The sequence below is a fragment of the Lipotes vexillifer genome, unplaced genomic scaffold (assembly GCF_000442215.2).
Source record: "Lipotes vexillifer unplaced genomic scaffold, Lipotes_vexillifer_v1.1 scaffold1586, whole genome shotgun sequence".
In the NCBI taxonomy this organism is placed as follows: Eukaryota; Metazoa; Chordata; class Mammalia; order Artiodactyla; family Lipotidae; genus Lipotes; species Lipotes vexillifer.
In genome coordinates, this window is record NW_006792103.1 from 171307 (window position 1) to 197467 (window position 26161).

At 42.7% G+C, this 26161-nt stretch overlaps 1 protein-coding gene and 1 pseudogene across 1 annotated transcript; one reads left to right on the forward strand and one right to left on the reverse strand.

Moving 5' to 3' along the window:
- The first annotated feature begins 386 nt into the window (after positions 1-386).
- CTHRC1 (collagen triple helix repeat containing 1) lies at positions 387-12109 on the forward strand. Its single transcript, XM_007465312.1, has 4 exons — positions 387-539; positions 5323-5544; positions 7484-7700; positions 11967-12109. The coding sequence occupies exons 1-4, from the start codon at positions 387-389 to the stop codon at positions 12107-12109; spliced, it is 735 nt and encodes a 244-aa protein (XP_007465374.1).
- A 13216-nt stretch (positions 12110-25325) lies between these two features.
- Positions 25326-26161, reverse strand: part of LOC103078789 (histone-lysine N-methyltransferase SETD2 pseudogene) — a 5860-nt pseudogene continuing 5024 nt past the window's right edge.

Below are 26161 nucleotides of genomic sequence, written 5' to 3' on the forward strand. Positions count from 1 at the left end.
ACCTGTGGTTCACTAAACACAGCCACCCGCATCCGCACCACCCCTCCCAACCCCAAACCCCTCCCCCGCCTCTGCAGGGGGCTGATCCCAGCTGCCTGCACAGCCCCCGAGGGTCCGCGCGGGCAGACCGGCCGCAGGAGGGGGCGGGCCCGCCTGTCGGCCCGCCCCGCGTCGGGCTCGGGGTGAGGGCTCCGACCTATGACGGGAGGGAATCTCCTGTGTCCGGGGGGCGGGAGGGAAGCGTGAGGCTGAAAGGCGCATTGATGCAGCCGGCGGTGGCCTCGGAGCGCGGCGGTGCCGGACTGGGATCACGTCCCGGCTCCCGGGTCGTCGTCGCCTCCTCCTCCTCCTCGCCTGCTCCGCGCGTCGCGGGGCCGCCGCGCGCCATGCGCCTCCAGGGCCCCGCCACCGGCTCCCCGCAGCGGCTCCTCGTCCTCCTGCTGCTCCTGCTGCTGCAGCTGTGGGCGCCGTCTAGCGCCTCCGAGACCCCCAAGGGGAAGCAAAAGGCTGTGCTCCGGCAGAGGGAGGTGGTGGACCTGGTGAGTCCGGTGGAGGGGACAGAGCCCCGAGCGGGGACGGGGGAGGGGGTGTATGTCTAGCGTGCGCCTGGGGGGTCCCGCTTTGTCTGAGTCTCCAGGGAAGGAAGGACCTGGGCTTTGCGGGTAGTGGAGTCCTGGAACTGGCGAGGGAGACCGGTATGAGAGGGCCATCGTGAACCAGAGATGCGCCGCGGGTCGTGTGGGACGCCCCAGAGTACAGGGAGTCGCCCAATAATTTCTGACCTCAGAGCCCCCATCGATTCCCGACCCCCAGCCCCCGCAGGGATGGAGAGGCTTAGGGCTGCAATGTGAGTAGAATGGAGAGCTTGGGGAGGTTAGAACGTGGACCAGGGAGCTGCCTGGGACACCCTGGGCTAACTGATCTCCCGGGTGGGCCTGGGCCAGGGACTTGCAACGTGTCCTTTGTTGGGGCTGGTGGCCACGTTTGCCAGTGGGAGAGAATAACAATCCTCACCCAACATCCGTCCAACTCTTTGTAACTTGATGACAGTGAGTCATGTTGGGTCATCTTCCTAGGGTGTATGGGCTGCAGTTTACTTTGTTGGACGACCACAGCTGGGCCAGGAATTGTTCAGAGGGTTTACGATCAGAAGGGGAAATGAAGGGGCCCAGCAGTAACCCTCCAAGGACCCATTTCATTGTTCTGTTTAGAAAGATGGGCAGCCCTTGCAGACACCCTGGGTCTTCAGCCTGTGACCACCAGGTAGGAGCATCACAGCTGAACTAAGGGGAGAAGACAGTTACCAGGAGAGCAAATAAATAGTCCAAGTGCTTTCTGAAGGGGTAATCTGTGGGAAGGTCTGTTTACTTAAAGCTCTTTCCTTCTAAAAGTCAACAAACCCAGTGAAGGGCAGAGTGGTTCTCTACCCTGGAGCAAGAGTGATCCTTTCAAAACCACTATATTCCTTGGTATATAATAAACTTCAATCTTTAAGCAGACAAATATGGGTTACAGGCATTGCAGGACATAAGAGGGGACATTTTTTTGATAAAAAACTGTTTCGAATTTGTTAAACTGCCATTGTAAACTGAGCTAATAAGCCAAGCTCCCTGGCAGCTAGTTCTATGCCAGATTCAAAAGCTCTGTAAAAAAATTCCTGCCGTTCCACACTGCACTTTTTGGTGTGGTGCTATGTAATTTTGCTCCACAAAGCAGACTGTGTGTTCAGGGCTACAGTTCTATTTTTAGTGCCTAAATTGTTTAAAACTGTACCAAATGAATGTGGTTCATGTGCAGTCTGCATTTTATGAATCTGTCGTTATGATACACAAAATACCCCCTTTCCCTATAAAGCTAGCAACTTTTTTTCTTTCCCTCCAAGGATTTACAGTACCTGCGGTTTCCCACAACTCTAGCCCGACTTGGAAAACTTTATTTTGCAGCCTGGCTCAGGTGCATCCTGTAATTGGATTTGGTTTTGCTGGGGGAAAAGAATCCACACAGTCATTAAGGTTTCAACAGATTCTATAAAGCAGCTTCTTTGTACAGGATCTTTCAAAGCCTTCCTTTCAAGCGTGCAACAAGCTCTGCCCCCTGGTGGCCAGTGAAAGAAACAGGGGTTCCTTCCACAGACATTTATGGAACCCCTACCTGATACTAATCATGTGCTGGGTTAGTGAAAGAAGTGAAAGAAGGCAGATGTAATACCCGTGGAACCGAATTCAGTAAAATTATGTGGTCTCTGAAATGCAGTTTTTAGATAAAAAGGTGAATAAAAATTCTCAACCATGGCACAATTGACTTTTGGGGCTAGATGATTCTTTGTTACGGGGACTGTGCTGTGCATGTAGCATGCTTAGCAGCATCCCTGCCATCTACCCACTAGGTGCCAATAGCAATCTCTCCCTCCCAAGCTGTGACAACCAAAAATGTCTCCAGACATTGCCAGGTATCCTCTGGGGGACATATATAGAAAAATAAAACTTTGCTCTGAGGGGAATAACAGTGAAAAAAAAATCAAAAAATACTAGAAGTTTTATTGTTTTTCCCTTCCCACTTGAAATCTTTGTGTAAACATTGCATATATCTGTTAGTGAAAGTAGCCTATCTACTAAATGAAAATTAAAGTATATCTACTAAATTTAAATTTAAATCTACCAAATAAAATTAAATTATATCTACCAAAATGAAAATTAAGCATAAAATAAAGCCAACTAGAATGTTTTATACTTTAGCATGTCTTTGAGTACTTTTGCAATTTTGTTAAATATGTTTCTTATTATTTCTCTGGCAGCAAATAAATAGAAGTGTCTTTTTTTTTTTTTTTTTTCTTAAAGTCAGGAAAATAGCACTGGTCAAAGTCATAAAAATCATTTAGCAAAATAAAGATCAAATTGGTGGTGTGAGAAGATTGATTGGCAAACATTAGATACATAAGGATCTTTCCTAGGCAGTGTCATTACTGAATTTAATAATATGACCATATCCAATCCTAGATGGTGAAATTAAAAAATAAGCTTTGTTAGAGAAATGCAAATCAAAATTACAATGAGGTATCACCTCACACGGGTCAGAATGGCCATCATCAAAAAATCTACAAACAGTAAATGCTGGAGCGGGTGTGGAGAAAAGGGAACCCTCTTGCACTGTTGGTGGGAATGTAAATTGATACAGCCATTATGGAGAACAGTATGGAGGTTCCTTAAAAAACTAAAAATAGAACTACCATACGACCCAGCAGTCCCACTACTGGGCATATATCCTGAGAAAACCATAATTCAAAAAGAGTCATGTAGCACAATGTTCATTGCAGCTCTATTTACAATAGCCAGGACATGGAAGTAACCTAAGTGTCCAGCAACAGATGAATGGATAAAGAAGATGTGGCACATATATACAATGGAATATTACTCAGCCATAAAAAGAAATGAAATTGAGTTATTTGTAGTGATGTGGATGGACCTAGAGTCTGTCATACAGAGTGAAGTAAGTCAGAAAGAGAAAAACAAATACGGTATGCTAACGTATATATGGAATCTAAAAAAAAAAAAAAAGGTTCTGATGAACCTAGGAGCAGGACAAGAATAAAGATGCAGACATAGAGAATGGACTTGAGGACACGGGGAGGGGGAAGGGTAAGTTGGGATGAAGTGAGAGAGTGGCATTGACATATATACACTACCAAATGTAAAACAGATAGCTAGTAGAAGCAACTGAATAGCATAGGGAGATCAGCTCCGTGCTTTGTGACCACCTAGAGGGGTGGGATAGGGAGGGTGGGAGGGAGATGCAAGAGCGAGGGGATATGGGGATATATGTATACATATAGCTGATTCACTTTGTTATACAGCAGAAACTAACACAACATTGTAAAGCAATTATACTCCAATAAAGATGTCAAAAAAAAAGCTTTGAAGTTATTTTAATATATAAGGAATCTTGATTTTTTTGTTCTCACTGGACAGTATATTTATAGAGAATGATAGTATTAGATCATTTATACAAATAGGGATTGTTAAAGTAAAAATTTAAATGAATTGGGTGTGCGGTTTGAAGGGTCTAATAATGGACCAATTCAGGGATAGGCCCAAGAATTAGGCAGATGGAGATCCAGCTTTACCACCGATGCAACTATATTGCTGTGTGTGGCTTATGGCTATGTGCGTTAGCCAGCAGGTTTGCTAATGCTCTCTTCCCCAGTCCTAGTCCACTCAAGGGAGTGGACACACTTGCTCTGGGCCACTATCTCACATGGTCTTGAGGAAATAATGAGAATAATCATGGCTGACTATACTATGTGCCAGGTACTGCTCTAGTACATTTTATGTATTATCTCACTTAAATCTCCTACAAGGTAAGAATCTTTATTATTTTTCCCCGTATTTCACTTAAGGAAACAGGCACTGAAATGTTGAATAACTTGCTCTATCTCACATAGCTAATAAGTGGTGGAGCCAGGATTAAAATCCAGAGTATATGACTCTAGAATCTATCACTCAACTTCTATGTGATACTACTGCACCCCCCCCCCAAGGAAAACAGAGATAATCCTAACACTTAAGAGTTTGTTAGATTACTGCCACCCTATTAAAGACTAATGGTCACTTGCAATGAGATTATTTATTCCTTCTTGGTGGGGAGGGCTGTGTGGGGTTGGAGGCCAGAAGTGTTCCAACACTTCCTCCACATGAAAATAGGAGAAGCAGGTGTGCTTATCCAACTTAGAGATATTGCCAGTGTAAGATAACTATTGAGTTAAGATTTCATTTTATAATTATATCTCTGAGAATTTATCTTAGGGAAATAATTGAAAAGAAGAAAAAAGCTATGTGGATAAAGATTTTCTTTACAATAATGTTAACGATAGAAAAAAAATAGAAATAACGATCCCCAAATAGTGCAATGTTTGCATAAAATTGTAAAAGTATAATTCTGAAATCCAAGTCTCTTTACAATATGTAAGGTTAGAAGAAAAGAGCAGTATATCAAATTATGTCTACCTTATAATACAGCCATTTAAAAATTATGTATGCTTTTAATGAGCAGTAGAAAAAAGCAGGCAAATGAAATCATTTTCTCTTCTTTGTGTGTGTAAAGTCTGCAAAAAAAAAAAGAATAGGAAAGAAATCCCAATATTTTAGAAATGACTTTAAAAATTGGTTCTTTATATATAAAAAATGACTCATCTGGAACATGGGCAAGTGGTATGAAGGGATTCTTGACTCCAAGCCCTCAAAATAAATGCGGTTCTGATCAGACTGAGTCTTTGAATCTTAAGTGAAGGGAGTTTCCCCCCCCCCCCCGTTCTTTTTTCTGATGCAGTATAATGGCATGTGCTTACAAGGGCCCGCAGGGGTGCCTGGGCGAGATGGGAGCCCTGGGACCAATGGCATCCCTGGCACCCCTGGGGTCCCAGGTCGAGATGGATTCAAAGGAGAAAAGGGGGAATGCCTGAGGGAAGTCTTTGAGGAGCCCTGGACACCTAACTATAAGCAGTGTTCGTGGAGTTCACTGAATTATGGCATAGACCTTGGAAAAATTGCGGTAAGTGAAGTCTGAATTATTTTAAAGTTGAAGTAAAACTTAAAGGTTTTCATAGTTGAGTGGTAATTTTAAGTGTGCTTTTATTTTTACTAAAAGACAAAAAATATTAAGGAATAGGTACCGTGTGACTTCTAACTTAGAATTAGTGAAAACATTGATAACATTTCAGAATTAATTTTATAAAGCTATTTCTGAGATAAATATATCATCATATTATTTTAACCCTAACAATACTTAAAATAACTTACTTTTTGTTTTTTAATGGAAACAAAAAGGGAGAGCATAGGTGTCTGTGTTGGACAAGTAAGCAATGTTCCAATCTTGTCCTAAAGTGATTTTAAATTAGTCTAAGAAATTCTGCTGTGGCTCCAGATATAAAGGTGGAAAGAAATATCCAAGAAATTAACACATGATTGGAATTATCTAGAGGTGGGGAGTCCATTGGTATTTGTCCTTATTCTGGGTAGCAGACCCAGCTTAAAATTGCTAAGCTTAAGAGAAGTAGAATGGACCAGAGATACACTATAATGACCATTTAAAATTATTCTGTAATATTTAGGGAGAAAAATTACTCAAAATAGCCTGTCTGGCAATGCATTTGGATTAATGACTCCGTCACTTTGATTAGTGTTTGCTTCCAAAGTAACTGGCAATTCCACTGGGATGGCACAGAGTTGAAGTTGGTGCCATTTCAAGCCTCTTTCTTCTTTTATTGACAAACTCTGTACATGGTTCTGAATCCACAGTATATTATTCCTTGATATTAACCACTATTACCACCAGGCAAATAGAAGAGATTTTATTTTCATAAAACTCTCAGGTTCTAAGTAGCAATCTGTGTATTATCCCTGCCCCTCTTTCAGCTCTTTAATGTCTGCTCTATTATCTATAAAAATGTTTGAGACTGTCTTGATTTGATTTCTGTGTGGTCGAATTTCCATATAGCTTCCATAGTTTGGTGACTGTGACCAGTTATATTTTCACATGTGATTTCTTAGAAAGCATTTTGTTAAAATGTTGCCTACTTCTTTAAACACCTGACGTTGATGGACTGGTTGCTTATTTATAGTTCATCAAAAGTTGCTGGCTGAGTTCTCTCTAAAAACTTGCCCTATGGACTCTGGATTATTAATACAATATGTTTTCAAGTTCCTTTTAGCAGTGGTCAGAATGGATTTGGGAGCCTTCTACGGGTAAAAGATAGTAGGACCATGAGCCAATAGACAAACAAATTTTGCAAAGACCTGGGTCTTATCATTGTGTCATGTAGGTAAAGACTAAAAACCCCGCCTACGCTTTACTCCTGATACTGTTTTCTGTTGCTTAAAAAGAAACAGGTCAGGGACTTCCCTGGTGGTCCAGTGGTTAAGACTCCGTGCTCCCAATGCAGGGGGCCCGGGTTTGATCTCTGGTCAGGAACTAGATCCTGCATGCCGCAACTAAAAGATCCCACACAAGGCAATGAAGATTTCTCATGCCTCAACTAAGACCCAGTGCAGTCAAATAAATAAATAAATATTAAAAAAAAAAAAAAAGTAACAGGTCAAAGTAATATATATGGGCAGGGCTAGGCAGGGATTCTGTGTTGTTTACTGTTGTATCCAGAACATAGGAAATAATTTTGGAATAAAAAGAAAAATAAATACATAGACTGTTTTGGTCTAAAATACTGAAGACTGGCTGTTTTTGGTAAAAACTGAAAGATACCCTCAATGGAGTGAATAATTCTAAGAAAGCCATAATTCTATTTTCTTAGAGTTTCTAATATCAGAGTCTCTTTTCCATCTTGCAGAGAACTGCTTTCCCTCTGTAAAAGCTAAGCTTTTTAAATGCAGTTTGGGGAAAAGGATCATTAAATGAAATGCACAATACAATTTAAAAGCATCTTTTTAATTAAAATGAAAATGCTAATTAAGTCCTATTTCTGTGTTTGTGACAGGAGTGTACATTCACAAAGATGCGTTCGAACAGCGCCCTAAGAGTTTTGTTCAGTGGCTCGCTTCGGTTAAAGTGCAGAAGCGCGTGCTGTCAGCGTTGGTATTTCACGTTCAATGGAGCTGAATGTTCAGGACCTCTTCCTATTGAAGCCATAATTTATTTGGACCAAGGAAGCCCTGAACTGAATTCGACAATTAATATTCATCGCACTTCTTCTGGTACGTAGAATGGGGACATTACAGAATGTGCCTCAGATCTTTAGAGACCAAAGATTAGTTTTGAGTCCACTATCATGGTAGGTCATAGCAAGCTTTCTGTGCATAATTCTCAATCCTCGTTGCACTTCAGAATTTCTTAGAGATCTTTTAAAAACTATGTGGATGCCTGGGTCTCATCTCTGATCAACTGAATCAGAATCTTGGGGTAAGACCCCAGCAGCTGTATTTTTTAAAAAATCACAAGGTTAGATGAAAAGATCACTGAGTTAGATGAAATGGCGAAATAGCCAATAATGCCATAGAGCAGTGGTTTTCGACCTTAGCTATACCTTGTGTTCAACTGGGGAACTTTAAAAAATCACCGTGCCTGGGTAACACTCCCCCATGAAGGCTGACTTAATGGGTCTGGTTGCACCCCAGGCAATGGAACTTCCAAAGTCTCTCCTGGGGCTTCCCTGGTGGCGCAGCGGTTGAGAGTCCGCCTGCCGATGCAGGGGACACGGATTTGTGCCTCGGTCTGGGAAGATCCCACATGCTGCGGAGCGGCTGGGCCTGTGAGCCATGGCCGCTGAGCCTGCATGTCCGGAGCCTGTGCTCCGCAACAGGAGAGGCCACAACAGTGAGAGGCCTGCGTACTGCAAAAACAAACAAACACACAAACAAAGTCTCTCCTGGTTATCTCAATGTTCAGCCAAGCTTGAGAACCACTAGCTTAGATTGATAAGAAGGCTGATTTCTCTGCCTTGTTCTTTAAAAAGATAGGTACAGTCTGCTGCATTTGTAAAAGAGAACATTTCTATATTGTTCCTGCATTCTGTTTGCTTCTACCTCCTATAAAAGAAACTGACAGTCAATTAAACCAGTGGTCACTTAAGCTGTTAAAAAAAAAAACCACCTTGGACTTCCCTGGTGGTCCAGTGGTTAAAACTCTACGCTCGCACTGCAGGGGGCACGGGTTCCATCCCTGGTCAGGGAAGATCCCTCATGCTGTGGGTGGCCAAAAAACCCCAAAACTATTGGGTTGTTTGTTTTGTTTTGTTTTTGTTGAGTTTTGGGGGGGTTGTTTTGCTGTATTTTAAGGTTCGTTGAAAGAGTTTAGAAGCTACCAAAAGTAGAAGGGGAAAAAACTACCTATTAATGTCATCACCCAGACACACCACTGTGAGTATTTGGCTGCCAGCTATTTTGCTTTCTTGAGTTGCTGTGTGGCAGGAGCTGGGAGTGTGGCACACCGTAACAACACATGCCGAGAGAATCACAAGGTGTCGATAGCGATAGCTTCATTTCCCTGATTTCTTGAAAGGATTTCTCACGAATCTTAAAAATGTCAGAGGGAAGAGAAGAGATCCCCTCACTGCTAACCAGAAGAAATATTTCAGCATTCTTAGGGATCAAGTCAGATACTGATCCCCCAAATTAATAGAACACATTTATCCTTAAGAAATCAAGGGCATCCCTTCCATTTTCTTCCTCAGATCCCCACAATATCCTCAAGATGTAAAGAAGATACTTTAACCCCTTCTCTCTGCACATAGAGGAGGTCCAGGGAAATAAAGTATCTTACCCTGAACAGTAGGCTCAGTGTCCTGGAGAGCAGAAACCAGAGCCCTGCTCTCTTGTCTCCCCAGACAAGGTTTGATCAGGTGAAAAAGCGTCTTCACTAAGTTCTGTGCTGTAAAGGAAGAGGTGCTTTCCATCTGAGAAGCAGTCACTAAAAATTTTTAAATCTGGGTATAAAATACAAAATTTGACTAGGAAATGATATGTGTTTAAATAGTAGTTGATATAAGCAGCTTACTTTCTATCGTAGTATCTTTAAATGTGTGTGTTAATATCTTGCTATAATGTAAGCTCTCAGGCCTAGGAACTAGGAACCTATACATACATATACTTTGTAAATTATTTAACATAGCATTTTCCAACCATGTTGTGGAAACGTATTTGGTGTGATCAGTTGGGTAGAATGTCAGAAGTAATTTGTTATTCATAACAGTTTTTGTCTTGAGATGAGTTAAAGGTTATCTCTATAATAAATTCCCTTGCACACTGGTACTGTTTCTTGAGGGAAAGGAAAGGGATGCACTTACAGTTTGCACATCAGAGGATGATGTTAAGCCTTGGATATGCCCATGGGAGTTTGACATTCATTAGGATGTCACCTTCTTACCTGGATCTAGGAGGAAAACAGGTTGAGAACCCCTAATCCAACATAGTTCAGGTGTTTAATAAACTGCAATACTACCTTATCACAGCGAAAATGTTCATTCATTCAAAAAACATTATTTCATTTGTTAAAGACCATGAAGTGACCACTTGACTCTCCCCGTGTGAGGCTGACACTAAATGCAAACTTGTCTGACCTCCTATGGGATGAAGTGAACAAATTTTTAGGCCATGGATGTCAAGACCTTGGGAGAACATGAGGATTTCTAGGCTTTCTCACCTGGCATGATACTGAGAATTCTAGATTAAATGGGATTGTGGGCACGCACTGCTTAGTTCTCCCAACTTTGAAAGGGGCCTGAACCAGTCACAGGTCCCTGGATTCAGAGGGACTTGCCTTCAATTCACTGATGTCACAGCTGGTGGAAGCAGATTGCTTTAGGCCTGCAACCCCTGGCTCGGTTCAAATGCACTCACCTTAACCAGATAGGAAAACTAACCAGTCACATGCAGTCATCCCTACCCTACTTATATGTAAGAACTGGTTTTCTTAAAGAATGTGCCAATCTGCCAACCTTTTCCCCCTGACACAGACGTCAAAGGGGTTGTACCTTTTGCCTATTAAAATCAACACTAGGGGATTTTTTTAATTTAAGATATTTACCATGTATTTCTTCTTTAGGTCTTTTTTAAAAAATTACTTTATTTATATTTATTTTTGGCTGTGTTGGGTCTTCATTTCTGTGCGAGGGCTTTCTCTAGTTGAGGCAAGCAGGGGCCACTCTTCATTGCGGTGCGCGGGCCTCTCACTATCGCAGCCTCTCGTTGCGGAGCACAGGCTTCAGACGCGCAGGCTCAGTAGTTGTGGCTCACGGGCCTAGCTGCTCCGCGGCATGTGGGATCTTTCCAGACCAGGGCTCGAACCCGTGTCCCCTGCATTGGCAGGCAGATTCTCAACCACTGCGCCACCAGGGAAGCCCCTGGGGGAATTTTTTAATGTTGGAGAAGAGCCTTGATAAGGAATGCAACTTATATATATTAGTATGTGAAAATCGAGAGGACCTGTGAAAAGGCACGTGTTTATAAAGCATAAAAACACAGAGGAAAAACAGGATTTACTTAGTTTTTTGTTTTTTTCATGGTGAGGAAATTCCGGATTGAAGGACTGATACAATGATTACGTTAGAATTACTTTTAATGTTATAAAAGTCCTTTTTTTTTTTTTTTCTAGTTGAATACCATCAAGTGTATACAGGTAAGTGTTGGAAAGGGCTTTCTTTAAAAAAGACTTACAGATCACGTCAAAATCTTGGCTTTTAAAAGTGTAGGCGGGCTTCCCTGGTGGCGCAGTGCTTGAGAGTCCGCCTGCCGATGCAGGAGACGCGGGTTCGTGCCCCGTCATTACAAAGCCATTCTTCGATTATGTACTACTCAAAGTGCAGTCTAAGTATCAAGCCTTTATTAACAGCATTTTATAAAAGGATATGTTTACTTCTAAGATGTTCAGCAAACCACTGGCTGACTATTTATTTGCATTATATATAAAAATAGGCTTCCTGGGCTTCTCTGGTGGCGCAGTGGTTGAGAGTCCGCCTGCCGATGCAGGGGACACGGGTTCATGCCCCGGTCCGGAAAGATCCCACATGCCACGGGGCGGCTGGGCCCGTGAGCCATGGCCGCTGGGCCTGCGCATCCAGAGCCTGTGCTCCGCAATGGGAGAGGCCACAACAGTGAGAGGCCCTCGTACAGCGAAAAGAAAAAAACAAAAAACAAAAGTGTAGGCTTCCTTTGTTTAGTCAGATAAATTGCTTTTTTGTTTTAGGTCATCTCTGTAACTAAACAAAGTCTCCCTTTATGATTAAAACCTCTAAGAAAATTCCCCATGAAGCTTATTCCATAGAATGGATATGTATACATCTTTAAGAAATATTTATGTGCTAAGAAAAAGAGAACTTATCTTTATGAGACCTTTATTAAGTATTAGCATTTTTAATTCCCTGTACATTAAGTAGGTTTAACCTAGCTTGCTGAAGTAATACAGTTGAGCTAAAGGTTTTTGCTTTTTGTTCTATGGAGATTTGTAATTCTCACCTTGTTTTGCAGTGGAAGGACTCTGTGAAGGAGTTGGTGCCGGACTAGTGGACATTGCTATCTGGGTTGGAACTTGCTCAGATTACCCGAAAGGCGATGCCTCTACGGGGTGGAATTCAGTGTCTCGTATCATCATTGAAGAGCTACCAAAATAAATCCTTTCATTTTTGTTCCCTACCTCTCTTGTATTATACCTTTGAATGGTTCATTTTTGTGATCCCTTATATGATTTTTATGTGTACGTCTGAATGAAAAAACAAAATTAAATGTGTTTATGGACCAAAGTGTGATTTCACACTGTTTTTAGATCCAGTATTCATTTTCCTTCCACCAAAACTGGTTTTGGGATTTTGTAGAAGCTTAAAATACTTTCTTCATATTCCCATTCCCTGAACCTATAATTTGGAATGTTATTGTGGTCTCCGTTTCTTTCCTGTCCTCTTAGTGTAGCACTTTTTAAAATATAAAAGCTACCAGTCTTTGTATAAGTTGTAAATGTTCAGAATTGTTTAATATCTGTGAAATAAAACTTATTTCAAACAACCTTAATATCTTTAACATAATTGCCACTAAAAGCAGGGTTTCTGGTACTTTATATCTGGAAAGTTGAGGATAAACCTGATTTTGTATTTATCCGTTTGACAATCATGTTTTAAATTTAGTACAATAGTCCTGTTCCATATTTTGAGGGATTCAAAGACAAAGTGATACTTATGTGTCAGGAAATGCACTAGCACTTTAGAAATTTTATCTTAATTTAACAAAGAGTAAAAAGATGGGGACTCTGGTCTCAAATTGCTTACCATTTGGTAGGGAAACTAAGATACAAAAATAACAAATCAAAGATTAATATGTTGATTGTGACAAAAGTTGTTGAAGAGGTGGTATAATTCAAAGAAAGACCTATCACTTCTGGCTGAGGTGATCAGAAAGAATTCATGATGAAGTAAGTACAGGTGTAAGACTGATAAAGTTAAGTAAATCCTGGGCTTGACTTGGAAGTGTCAGTATGAACTCATAAGTTACTTTGTCTTAAATAAAGCTATAAAACAATTAACAATAGAATCTCCTAGCTTTGTTTACTGAAAAGACCCAGAAATAATGACCAAACTAGTAATGCCCAGATTGTGGTCTCTATATACCATTTGGCAACTATGAAAGACAACTCAACAGGATCCAAGAGCCAATGTGGATTGGTTCTCACTGGTAGAGATGATACGATTTAATCATCAATGAAGATAACAACTGGAATGGTTTGAAACACATCAGATATGTTTAAATGCATGAGTTCATAATGATATTAAAATAAAATTCATTGGTCAACTTAGAGGATGCCAGGAAATCAACTTACTTTGAAATTTGGGGAAAAAAGCAAAGCATTTGTTCTGCTTTCTCTACATGAACTGTATTTCTGGGTAACCAACTTGTTGATGAAGGAAAATTTCTCTATAGAATGTGTGTGTGTATTTTATAGCACTATATATTGGTATAGATAACAAATGAAGAAAGTGATAGGATATCCCTCTTTTCAACCCTGCATGGTTTTAGGGCTCTAGCAATGATCATCAATGACTGATAACATTCCAGCATGAGAAAAAGACAATGTGCCCCCTAAGGAGAGCACATTACACTACCCAAGAAGTTGTTGTGCAAGAAAGAATCAAACCTGGATCTGATTTAGCCTCCAGATACAACCGTTAAATTTTAGGCAATACAGGGGATAGAAGAATATGTTAATTGACATATCAGGATTATAATCAGCAAATCAGGACTATGGGAAACTTGAAAGACAACTGGGTTTCTTCAACAAATCTACTGCAGCAGAAGAGAAAAAGGAAAACATGGATTAAAAGATTTAATAGATATTAACTCTTTTCGGTGTTTGGACTTTATTTGGATGCTTGGGGTAGTTCGGGACATTTAAACATTGATAGATATTTGATATAAAGTGATTTGGGGGTTTGATGTGAAGGAGTTTTGTGGTTAGTTTAAAATAGCACTTATATTTCAGAGACACAAATATTCAGCATAAAGTGATATGATGTCTGGAATTTGCTTCAGAATAACCTGGAAAGGAAAAGTGGGTGAGAGGGGGGTCTAGATGAAATAATGTTGAAGATAGGTAGAAGTTAACCAAGATGGGTAAAAATTGTGACAAATGGGGACTGGGATTAAGGACACATTGAGTGGAGACCAGAACATTAGTGAAGACCTCTTTGAATTGGCACAGACTGTGAAGGTATTTGTGGCCCATGTGAATGCCCACCAAAGGACATCAACTGCACGAGAGGCTCTTAATGATGAGGTGGACAAAATAACTCGCTATGGATGTGAGTCAGCTTCTTTCCCCAGCACTCCAGTGCTAGTTCAATAGACCCCTAAACAAAGAGGCTGAGGTGGCAAGGATGGAGGTTATGTATGGATTCGACAACATGTAATTTCCCTTACTAAGGCTGGCCTGGCTAGTGCTTCTGCTGAGTGCCTAATGGGCCAACAGAGTCCAGCCTGGAGTCTCTAATATGGCATCATTCCCAGGGGGGACAAGCCAGTCACCTAGTGGCAGGATGATTACACTGGACTTTTATCGTGGAGGGGCAGAGATTTGTTCTCATGGAAATAGACATATATTCTGGATACAGATTTGTCTTCCCTGCCCTTAATGCTTCTGCTAGCACTACCATTCATGGACTCACAATATATATATATAATATATATATATATATTATATATATATATATTTGACTGTGCTGGTTCTTTGTTGCAGCATGTGGGATATTCATTGCCGCGTGCGGGATCTTTAGTTGCGACATGCAGGATCTAGTTCCCTGACCAGGGATTGAGCCCAGGCCCCCCTGCATTGAGATCGTGGAGTCTTAACTGCTGGACCACCAGGTAAGTCTCTAAACGGCATTGTTTCTGATCAAGAAACTTCATGTCACAGTGAAGAAATGCAGCGATAGGGCTTGTCCCATGGAATTAACTCGTCTTTCCACATCCCCCATCACCTGGAAGTGACTGGCCTAAATGAGAGGGGAAATGGCTTACTGAGGACTCATTGATGGTACCAGTTGGTAGACAACATCCTGAAAGAATGGGGTTCTGTCTTACAGGTGCAGTGTATGCTTTGGATCAGAAAGCATTACATGGTGTTCTCGCTCCTGTAGCCAGAATACAAGTGGCAGAAGTGGAAGTGGCTTCTCTCACTATTACATCTTATAACCCATTTGCAGATTTTTGCTTCCTGTCCTGACAACTTTGAGCTCTGCTGGTTTGGATATCTAAGTATCCAATAAGGGAATGCTTCTGCCAGGGGATACAACAATGTTTCCACTGAATTGGAAGATGGGACTATGTGTTTAAAATACCAGAAATGTCTTTATCCCATGGTTTCTGTGGGTCAAGGATCTAGGCACAGGTTAGTTGAGTCCTCTGCTCAGGGTGTCACTGTGCTGAAATCAAAGTGTTGGCTGAGGCTGCAATCTCATCTGGGGCTCAAGGTCCTCTGCACAGGTCATGTGGTTGTTAGCAGAACTCGGTGCCTTGCAGCTGCATGATTAACGTCCCTGTTCTCTTGCTGTCAGCTGGGGATGGCTCTCAGCACCTGGAGGTCGTTCTCGGGGCCTTGCCACGTGGCCCCTCGTATCTCAACATGGCTGTTTTGCTTCCAGACTAGCAAGAGAGCTCTTCTGCTTTTTTATTGTTCTGAAACATGTTTTTATCTTTCATTTAACGTTAAGAACATCTTTTTTCTTGTTGTTGTTGTTTTGGTGGGATTTTTTTTGTTTTTGGGGGGTTTTTTGGCCGCTAGTGCAGCATGCAGGATCTTAGTTCCCCGACTAGGGATCGAACCCGTTCCCCCCTGCAGTGGAAGCCCAGAGTCTTAACCACTGGATCACCAGGGAAGTCCCAAGAATGTCTTTTCATGTAGACAAATGTATGTTTACCTCATCCTCGTAAACAGCTGCACAGCATTCCATTGTAGTAATAGATCATCATTTATTTAGCTAGACCCTAGTGACTGACTGACTGTTAACATTGCTTTCTATTCCCGCTGTTTCAAACAATGCTGCAGTGAAATTTCCTTGCACACACAGTATGTCCTGGGGCATTTCTGCAAGAGTGCCTGTAGGGCAATTTATCCCTGGGTCCAAGAGGAAGCATGGTTCAAATTTTGACATATCACTGACTTACCCTCAATTATTGTGACAATTTTCACTCCTGCCAATAGTGTTGGAGAATTTCTGTTCTCCCTACCCTAGCCAGCATGGGATATTATGAAACATTTTTTTCCTTCCAGTTTCCTTGAGATATAACTGACATACAGCACTGTATAAGTTTAAGGTGCATGGCATAATTATTTGGCTTAAGTACATCTTGAAATGATTATCACAATAAGTTTAGTGAACCTCCATCATCTCATATAGATACGAAATAAAAGAAAGAGAAAAAAGTTTTTTTCTCCTTCTGATGAGAACTTAGAATTTACTTTCTTAACAGCTTTCACAGATAACATACAGCAGTGTCAATTACATTTATCATGTACATTACATCCCTAGTACTTATTTCTATAACTGGAAGTTTGTACCTTTTGACTATTTTCATCCACTTCCCCCTCCCCTCAATCCCCACCTCTAGTAACCACAAATCTGATCTCTTTTTCCATAAGTTTGTCTGTTTCTTTTTGAAACCTAATTGACCTACAACACTATGTTAGTTCCTTTTGTACAATATAGTGATTCGATATTTCTATACATTTCAGAATAATCGCCATGATAAGTCTGGTTGGCAACCAGCTGTTTGTTTTCTGAATCTATGACTCTGTTTCTGTCTTGTTGTGCTTGTTCATTTGTTTTGTTTTTTTAGATTGCACATATAAGTGAAACCAAACAATATTTGTCTTTGTAAATATCTTCTTTCATTCAGTAGGTGGCCTTTTTTTTTTCGTGAATAGATGTTGAATTTTGTCAAAAGATTTTTCTTCATCTATTGAGCTGATCATATGATTTCTATTCTTTAGTTTGTTAATATGGTGTGTCACACTGATGGGTTGGTAGATATTGAATCTCTTTCATCCCTGGAATAAATCCCACTTGATCATGGTGTATGATCCTCTTAATGTGTTGTTGAATTCAGTTTGCTAACATTTTGTTGAGGATTTTTGCATCTGTGTTCATCAGTGATATTGGCCTGTAATTTTGTTTTCTTGTGTTCTCTTTGTCTAGTTTTGGTATCAGGGTGATGCTGGTCTCATAGAATAAGTTTGGAAGGGTTCCTTCCTCTGCAATTTTTTGAACTAGTTTGAGAAGGATAGGATTTTTTGTTTGTTGGGGGATTTTTTACTGCAGACTCCATTTCATTCCTGGTCATTCATCTGTTCATATTTTCTACTTCTTCTTGACTCAGTCAGGAGATTGTACCTTTATTGGAATTTGTCCTCTTCTAGTTTGTCCACTTTATTGACATGTAGTTGTTCATCGTAATCTCTTATGATCCTTTGTACTTCTGTAGTGTTTGTTGTAACTGCCCCTTTTTGTTTATGATTTTATTTTGGGGGTCCTTCTCGTTTTTTCTTGATGAGTCTGGCTAAAGGTTTATCGATTTTGTTTATCTTTTCAAAGAACCAGGTCTTAATTTCATTGATCTTTTCTTTTTTTTTTTTTAGTCACTATTTCATTAATTTCGGCTCTGATCTTGATATCTTTCCTTAACTAACTTTGAGTATTGTTTGTTGTTCTTCAGATGTAAGGGTAGATTGTTGATTTGATTTTTTTCTTGCTTTCTGAGGTAGACTTGTATCACTATAAAATTCTCTCTTAGAACAGCTTTTGCTGAATTCCATAGATTTTGGATTGTGTTTTCATTTTCATTTGTCTCCAGGTATTTTCTTATTTCCTCTTTGATGTCTTCAATGCCCGATTGGTTGTTTAGTAGCATATTGTTTAGCTTCCACGTGTTTGTGTTTTGGGTAGTTTTTTCCTCGTAGTTGATTTCTAGTCTCATAGCACTGTGGTCGGAAAAGATGCTTGCTATGATGTATGGTCAGGCCCTCAAGATGGCTGTTCTCTTGCTCTCTGTACCTCCCCTCATCAACCAGTCCCTGCTTTACTCACATGACTCTCTAATCCTCTTAATTATAGGGCTTAATTAGTAACTGCCTACCTACTTGCCCCCTGCCCCAGCTGCCGGTTTCCCTGGTAATTGATGAGCTAATCTGGCATCAATTCACCCTATAAATGGTAGCCGCCTTCTCCCCGGAGTGGTGAAGAGTGCTGCCATGTCCTGCCTGCTGTCTGCCACGCACAGTGAGGTGTTGCTCCAGGACCTTGCTTCATGTGTAAGTTTCTCTTGTCCCGGGAGGAGGGTCTACTAGCATGTGGGGCCTTGTGGTAGCTGTGTACCATGGGAGATGTCTTTTTCTTCCATTATGTTGATGATATCCTGTTAAACTCAGTCTTTTCTCAGTTTAAAAGTAGCAGCCCAGTGCTCCTCATTCATCTGACTGCACGGTGGTGGCTGGTGAATAGAGACAAAACTCAAGGACCTGGATTATCTACAAAATACAAGCATACCCCTGACCTACCACCCCTAAACAATTAGAGACACAGGCTTTAGGGATATGAATTCAGAGACAGACCTGTGAATTAACATGGCCCGTTACCCGGGAGTGTTTGGTTGAGGTCTGTGGCAACAGCGAAATAATAAGAGTGCCCTTGGGCTTCTGGTCCCAACTATGGAAGGGGGCAGAGCAATGATAGAGTGTGATGGAACAACAGCTATATGCAGTCTACGATACATTACAACAGGTGGAAGACATTACAAAAAACCTACCTGATTCTTTGAGCATGCAAAAAACCACTATTCATTTGTATGCAACATATAGGATCCCCGTGGACATCGATAGTGACCAAGGAATCTACTTTATTGGCCATGAAGTTCAGGAATGGGCCAATACAAAGGACATACAGGGGCATTTCCACCTGCCTTACAACCCCACTGCTGCCGGGCTATGAAGAGACTACTTAAACAACAGTTGAGGTGGGAAACTCACTCTTAACACGTGGACACATCCCAGGAGCAGTTATCCCAGTGCCGACGCCATGTTAACCCAGAGGTAACTAGTCAACACCGTTCGAGTTCAACTATTGACCACCGAAGGACTGTTGCCAACTACAGGTCAGGACAGCAACTCATTTTTGCCCTTCACAGGATCTATCCGCAGGGGAACATATTATAAATAGCCCTTAGGACTGGCAAGTCCTAAGGTAAGTCCTCAGTGGTTTGGGTTTGCTGTCCCATTGGGGAATAGGATCAGAAAGGGATTTACAGATTTCACCTGTCTTCTACCCAGCCCCACCTCAGATTACTAAGGTAATTAATCCAGGCCTCTACTGTAGAAAGGCATCATTATACTAACCCTGTGTACCGTTACACCACCTCTCCAGTATTCGGCACTGGCTGTGGAGACTGAGGGTGGGCAGGTGGTATGGTATTGCAGGCCAGGACAAGACGTGCAGACAGGGGTGGCATTACCTCAGAATGATGTTACTGCTTGTATTTTGCTTAATGGTCATGATCTTCCCTATATTGTGCCTGTTAGACATCTTGCAGCTTGTCCTTCTCTGAGTGAAGGGAATCTGTTTGTGGACTGCGTGACAGTGGTGGCCTCACCGAGAAATGAGTTTGATTGCTGGCTCTACAGCGAAATGCCATTGTCAACCTCTGAGAGTCCATGAAAAATTGACTTGATAAGCTCCTGGTTCCAAAGCTTGCCCACCTGTTGGACTGTCTGTATTGCATTTGTGGTGTTTGGTTGCAGTTGCACTTCTACCTACCTGTCCTTGGGGATATGGCAGAGGAAGTATGGGCCAAGATTATAGAGGTCGCACAGGGTATGTAAGGGTGGAGTGTTTGACCACGCCATTCAAGATGACTGTCCTCTTGCTCTGTATAGCCCCTGTTCAGCCAGTACCTGCTTCACTCACATGACTATCCAATCTTCTTAATTATAGGGCTTAATTAGTAACTGCCTATGTGCTTGCTTCCTGCCCCAGCTGCTGGTCTCTCTGCTGATTTATGAGCCAACCTGACCATTAATTCCCCCTATAAATGGTAGCCTCCTCCTCCCCCGGGTAGCAAAAACTGCTGCCATAGCCTGCTTGCTGTCTGCCACAAACCGTGAGGTGTTGCTCCAGGACCTTGCTTCAGGTGTGTAAGATCCCTTGTCCAGTAAGTCACTGATGTCTCTGTTGCTGTCTCTAGGCTCTTTCTTCAGTCTTGAGGCTGGCAACTACAAGCCTTGCAGGCCTGTGGGGTGCAGCCCAACATATGATTTTAATCTTCAATTTACTGCAACTTGTCTTGTGGCATAGCATGTGATCTATTCTGGAGAATAGAACTTTTGCTTTTAAAAGACTTCCCTGATGAGATAGGTTGGACCCACCCAGGATAATCTCCCTTTGAATTATAGTCAGCTGATTAGGGACCCTAATTTCATCTGCAAAATTCCTTTTGCCATATTGTTGTATAATCATGAAGGTGATATCCAATTGTATTTACAGGCCCCTACAATGCTCAAAGGAAATTACACTGGTGTTTACCCCAGGGGGCAGGAATTGTGGGATCCATCTTAGAATTCTGCCTACCACAGACTGCCCCCTGGCCATCTTACACTCCTTATACCACTGAACCAACAGGTGAAAAAGGTTAATCTACTGGTGTTATGATCTCAGTTACCGCAGGAAATTGGTTGCCTTTATAATGGAAGCAAGGAGGATGTTTTCTGGAACCCAGGAGATTTTCTCTGGAACCCAGGAGATTTTCTGAGGTTCCCTTCAATACTTCCATGCCAACAGTAAAGATCAATAGAAAGCTACAGGAACTGGAAAAAGGCAGGACAATTGAGGATTCAGACCATTCAGAAGGGAAGGATTGAATCATTCTACCAGTAAAGAATCTGGATGGAGCTGTGGGTTCTGGCTGTGGGCAAGGAAAACAGGAAATAAGTGGGTGAAGGTGGAAGCTATAGACGTCAACTCTGACCTCGTGAATAACTACAGAAACCAGGACTGGTAGCTTTGCATATTTTCTGTTATATGTATGTGTTTATTCTAACTTCTCCTTCCCATTTTAATTTTATATAACACTAGGTGGAGGTCAACTTTACAATGTAGTCTTTAGTGGGACCTAAGACTGAAATTGAGGCCTAATTAATATAGGCAGCAATGGATTCAATGACCATTGGGGCTTTGTGTTTTACCTGGGGGAAGGGCAAGAACTTCACTTATCAGAGGGTTAGCTGTTCCTTGCTAAAATGTAGTTTCTTTGCTGGACAGGCGTTGAAATGTGTGTAGAATGGTGCATATGAAAGCTGAGAAGTCAAAGGGGTCGACTGAGCTGCTTATGAACTTATTGCTTCCCAGCTCCAAATTCATTCTCCAGTTGCACACCCAGAGTGCTCAGTCCTTTGACTACCTTGTAGCCCCAGCCCAGGAGCTTTGGTTATCAACTTGCTGTGGTCTTACGAGGCACACCGCGTGCTTCTGGCTTCATGCTGTAGCAACCCACAGCCCTCACCACGCACACTCCCAAGCATGACCAGGCCTGACTTTCCTGCCCCCTGCAGAGCTGTTCCTGAGACCTTTCCAAGGTGGGCAATGTCCGCCCTGGCTTGGCACCCGCAGAAACATCCCAGTTTCCTCAGCAACCTGCTTACATGCCTTGGCTTACCTGTGTCCTAGGTGATTGTTTCCTGTTTATCAGATGACCCTAAACCAGTTCTGGCACAGGCAACCCAGCAAACTTTCTCACCAGCCAGTGGTTGTCTGTAACGGTACCTTCTCCAAAATTCAATTAACTATCAAATTAAGAAAACTGGAATTCTGTTGGAGTCAAACTCAGTATTATAACCTGGGAAGCAGATTCTCAGAAAGCACTGAGAACTCTTCCACCTGTTAGAAGTTGAAGGCATAGACTTATCCTTTTTTTTTCTTTAATTGATTCTATTTTTTACATAAAAAGTTCAGTAAAAATTGGATAAAGTAAAGTGATTTTTTTTTTTTTGCGGTACGCGGGCCTCTCACTGTTGTGGCCTCTCCCGTTGCAGAGCACAGGCTCTGGATGCGCAGGCTCAGCGGCCATGGCTCACGGGCCCAGCCGCTCCGCGGCATGTGGGAATCTTCCCGGACCGGGGCACGAACCCGTGTCCCCTGCATCGGCAGGTGGACTCTCAACCACTGCGCCACCAGGGAAGCCCAAGTAAAGTGATTTTAAGCAGTAAATCAATCTTATCAACATAGCACAAGGCTGGCCGTTGTGGTGTTTGGTTGCAGTTGCACTTCTACCTACCTGTCCTTGGGGATATGGCAGAGGAAGTATGGGCCAAGATTATAGAGGTCGCACAGGGTATGTAAGGGTGGAGTGTTTGACCACGCCATTCAAGATGACTGTCCTCTTGCTCTGTATAGCCCCTGTTCAGCCAGTACCTGCTTCACTCACATGACTATCCAGTCTTCTTAATTATAGGGCTTAATTAGTAACTGCCTATGTGCTTGCTTCCTGCCCCAGCTGCTGGTCTCTCTGCTGATTTATGAGCCAACCTGACCGTTAATTCCCCCTATAAATGGTAGCCTCCTCCTCCCCCGGGTAGCAAAGACTGCTGCCATGCCCTGCTTGCTGTCTGCCACAAACCGTGAGGTGTTGCTCCAGGACCTTGCTTCAGGTGTGTAAGATCCCTTGTCCAATAAGTCACTGATGTCTCTGTTGCTGTCTCTAGGCTCTTTCTTCAGTCTTGAGGCTGGCAACTACAAGCCTTGCAGGCCTGTGGGGTGCAGCCCAACATATGATTTTAATCTTCAATTTACTGCAACTTGTCTTGTGGCATAGCATGTGATCTATTCTGGAGAATAGAACTTTTGCTTTTAAAAGACTTCCCTGATGAGATAGGTTGGACCCACCCAGGATAATCTCCCTTTGAATTATAGTCAGCTGATTAGGGACCCTAATTTCATCTGCAAAATTCCTTTTGCCATATTGTTGTATAATCATGAAGGTGATATCCAATTGTATTTACAGGCCCCTACAATGCTCAAAGGAAATTACACTGGTGTTTACCCCAGGGGGCAGGAATTGTGGGATCCATCTTAGAATTCTGCCTACCACAGACTGCCCCCTGGCCATCTTACACTCCTTATACCACTGAACCAACAGGTGAAAAAGGTTAATCTACTGGTGTTATGATCTCAGTTACCGCAGGAAATTGGTTGCCTTTATAATGGAAGCAAGGAGGATGTTTTCTGGAACCCAGGAGATTTTCTCTGGAACCCAGGAGATTTTCTGAGGTTCCCTTCAATACTTCCATGCCAACAGTAAAGATCAATAGAAAGCTACAGGAACTGGAAAAAGGCAGGACAATTGAGGATTCAGACCATTCAGAAGGGAAGGATTGAATCATTCTACCAGTAAAGAATCTGGATGGAGCTGTGGGTTCTGGCTGTGGGCAAGGAAAACAGGAAATAAGTGGGTGAAGGTGGAAGCTATAGACGTCAACTCTGACCTCGTGAATAACTACAGAAACCAGGACTGGTAGCTTTGCATATTTTCTGTTATATGTATGTGTTTATTCTAACTTCTCCTTCCCATTTTAATTTTATATAACACTAGGTGGAGGTCAACTTTACAATGTAGTCTTTAGTGGGACCTAAGACTGAAATTGAGGCCTAATTAATATAGGCAGCAATGGATTCAATGACCATTGGGGCTTTGTGTTTTACCTGGGGGAAGGGCAAGAACTTCACTTATCAGAGGGTTAGCTGTTCCTTGCTAAAATGTAGTTTCTTTGCTGGACAGGCGTTGAAATGTGTGTAGAATGGTGCATATGAAAGCTGAGAAGTCAAAGGGGTCGACTGAGCTGCTTATGAACTTATTGCTTCCCAGCTCCAAATTCATTCTCCAGTTGCACACCCAGAGTGCTCAGTCCTTTGACTACCTTGTAGCCCCAGCCCAGGAGCTTTGGTTATCAACTTGCTGTGGTCTTACGAGGCACACCGCGTGCTTCTGGCTTCATGCTGTAGCAACCCACAGCCCTCACCACGCACACTCCCAAGCATGACCAGGCCTGACTTTCCTGCCCCCTGCAGAGCTGTTCCTGAGACCTTTCCAAGGTGGGCAATGTCCGCCCTGGCTTGGCACCCGCAGAAACATCCCAGTTTCCTCAGCAACCTGCTTACATGCCTTGGCTTACCTGTGTCCTAGGTGATTGTTTCCTGTTTATCAGATGACCCTAAACCAGTTCTGGCACAGGCAACCCAGCAAACTTTCTCACCAGCCAGTGGTTGTCTGTAACGGTACCTTCTCCAAAATTCAATTAACTATCAAATTAAGAAAACTGGAATTCTGTTGGAGTCAAACTCAGTATTATAACCTGGGAAGCAGATTCTCAGAAAGCACTGAGAACTCTTCCACCTGTTAGAAGTTGAAGGCATAGACTTATCCTTTTTTTTTCTTTAATTGATTCTATTTTTTACATAAAAAGTTCAGTAAAAATTGGATAAAGTAAAGTGATTTTTTTTTTTTTGCGGTACGCGGGCCTCTCACTGTTGTGGCCTCTCCCGTTGCAGAGCACAGGCTCTGGATGCGCAGGCTCAGCGGCCATGGCTCACGGGCCCAGCCGCTCCGCGGCATGTGGGAATCTTCCCGGACCGGGGCACGAACCCGTGTCCCCTGCATCGGCAGGTGGACTCTCAACCACTGCGCCACCAGGGAAGCCCAAGTAAAGTGATTTTAAGCAGTAAATCAATCTTATCAACATAGCACAAGGCTGGCCGAAACCACAAGGCAGCCTGCTCTGGAATATTTACATGATAACACATTAAACCTTGCAGGAGAACTTAAACCATCCTTACAAAGTCTTCTGTGATCCTAGCACGCAGAGGCTTAAAAGCAAACCAAAAACCAAAAACCAGGAAAGACAAGTTATTTTCAATATATTCACATATACATTAAAATATAATACAGATTGTCAGGGTAAAGGGTCGTGGGTGGGGATGCGCATGAGTCTGTGCGCTGACAGCACCGCCAAGGAGGAGACCCAGCCTTGAGAGTGGGGTCAGGCCTGGCCGGGGTCTCAGAAGGGAAGGTCTCAAGGGCCTAAACCCTTGCCTCAGATGGCCTCTACCAACAGCTCACAACCAGGGACCGCTTGTTGTAGATGGAGCTCATTTTTGTGAGTTCATTCTGCAGGTTTGAATTCCCCAGGGTGATGTGTCATCAGTAGCACAACCCTGACAGTGGGGTGGCGAGAGTGGGCCCACGGGATTTCTTTTCCCCAGAGTCTCTCCTACCAGCTTGCCCGTCCTCCCACCCTGGCCCTGAAGGTCACTCTAATTCAGTGTCCCGTTTGGGTTTGTAAACAGCCCCAAACTTCTGAACGTATTTCTTAATGTACTCCTTGGTTTTGTGTCTCACATCCTCATTGCACTCCAGGTCCTCGGGGTTTGTACAGTAACTTATTCAGCTCCTTATTCATAACGCCATGAGTCAGCTTGCGAGCTAGGTGTTTGAAATCTTCAGTTGTGGTAATTCTTCCCACTTTGCGGTCAGGTTTCCAGTAAGGGTTCAGGCACTGGACGATGAACTGGGACATCTCTTTTCTGAATACTTGTTTGCTTTTCTCAGCCAGCTCACTGGAGGCGTCTGCTTCTGCTGTCTTAGGCCTTTTTGAGGTCTTCATGGGATTTTCATCATATGTTGGGGTTCCCCGGTCCATCTCAGCTTCATGCTCAAGGCTGGCATCATCTCCTGGGCTTTCCCAAGTAGGAGGATCCCACTGAATCTGCCTTGTGATCACATGGTACTAGTAAATCTTCCCTTCTGGGTCTCGGGCTGTCTTCCAGTTGGGAGGTAAGACAATGGTTTTTGGTTTGGGAGGAGATGGGGGTGGTAAATCCAAGAGGTTATTTGTCACAACCTTTTCAGGTGGCTGTAAGGGCTGAGGCTGCCCTGGTGCAACTATTGTAGTCACAGCTGTGGCTGGCTGTACCACCACTCCTTGTGGGTGAGCTGTGAAAATCTGTTGTCCCTGGATGTACTGAAGACTTGGCTGGGCATAACTCTGTACAATTGGTGGAGTTGTCTGTGAATAGGGTGATGTCACACCATAGACAGTTGGACCAGCTTGTCCTTGATAATATATGGTTGCTTGAGACTGTGCA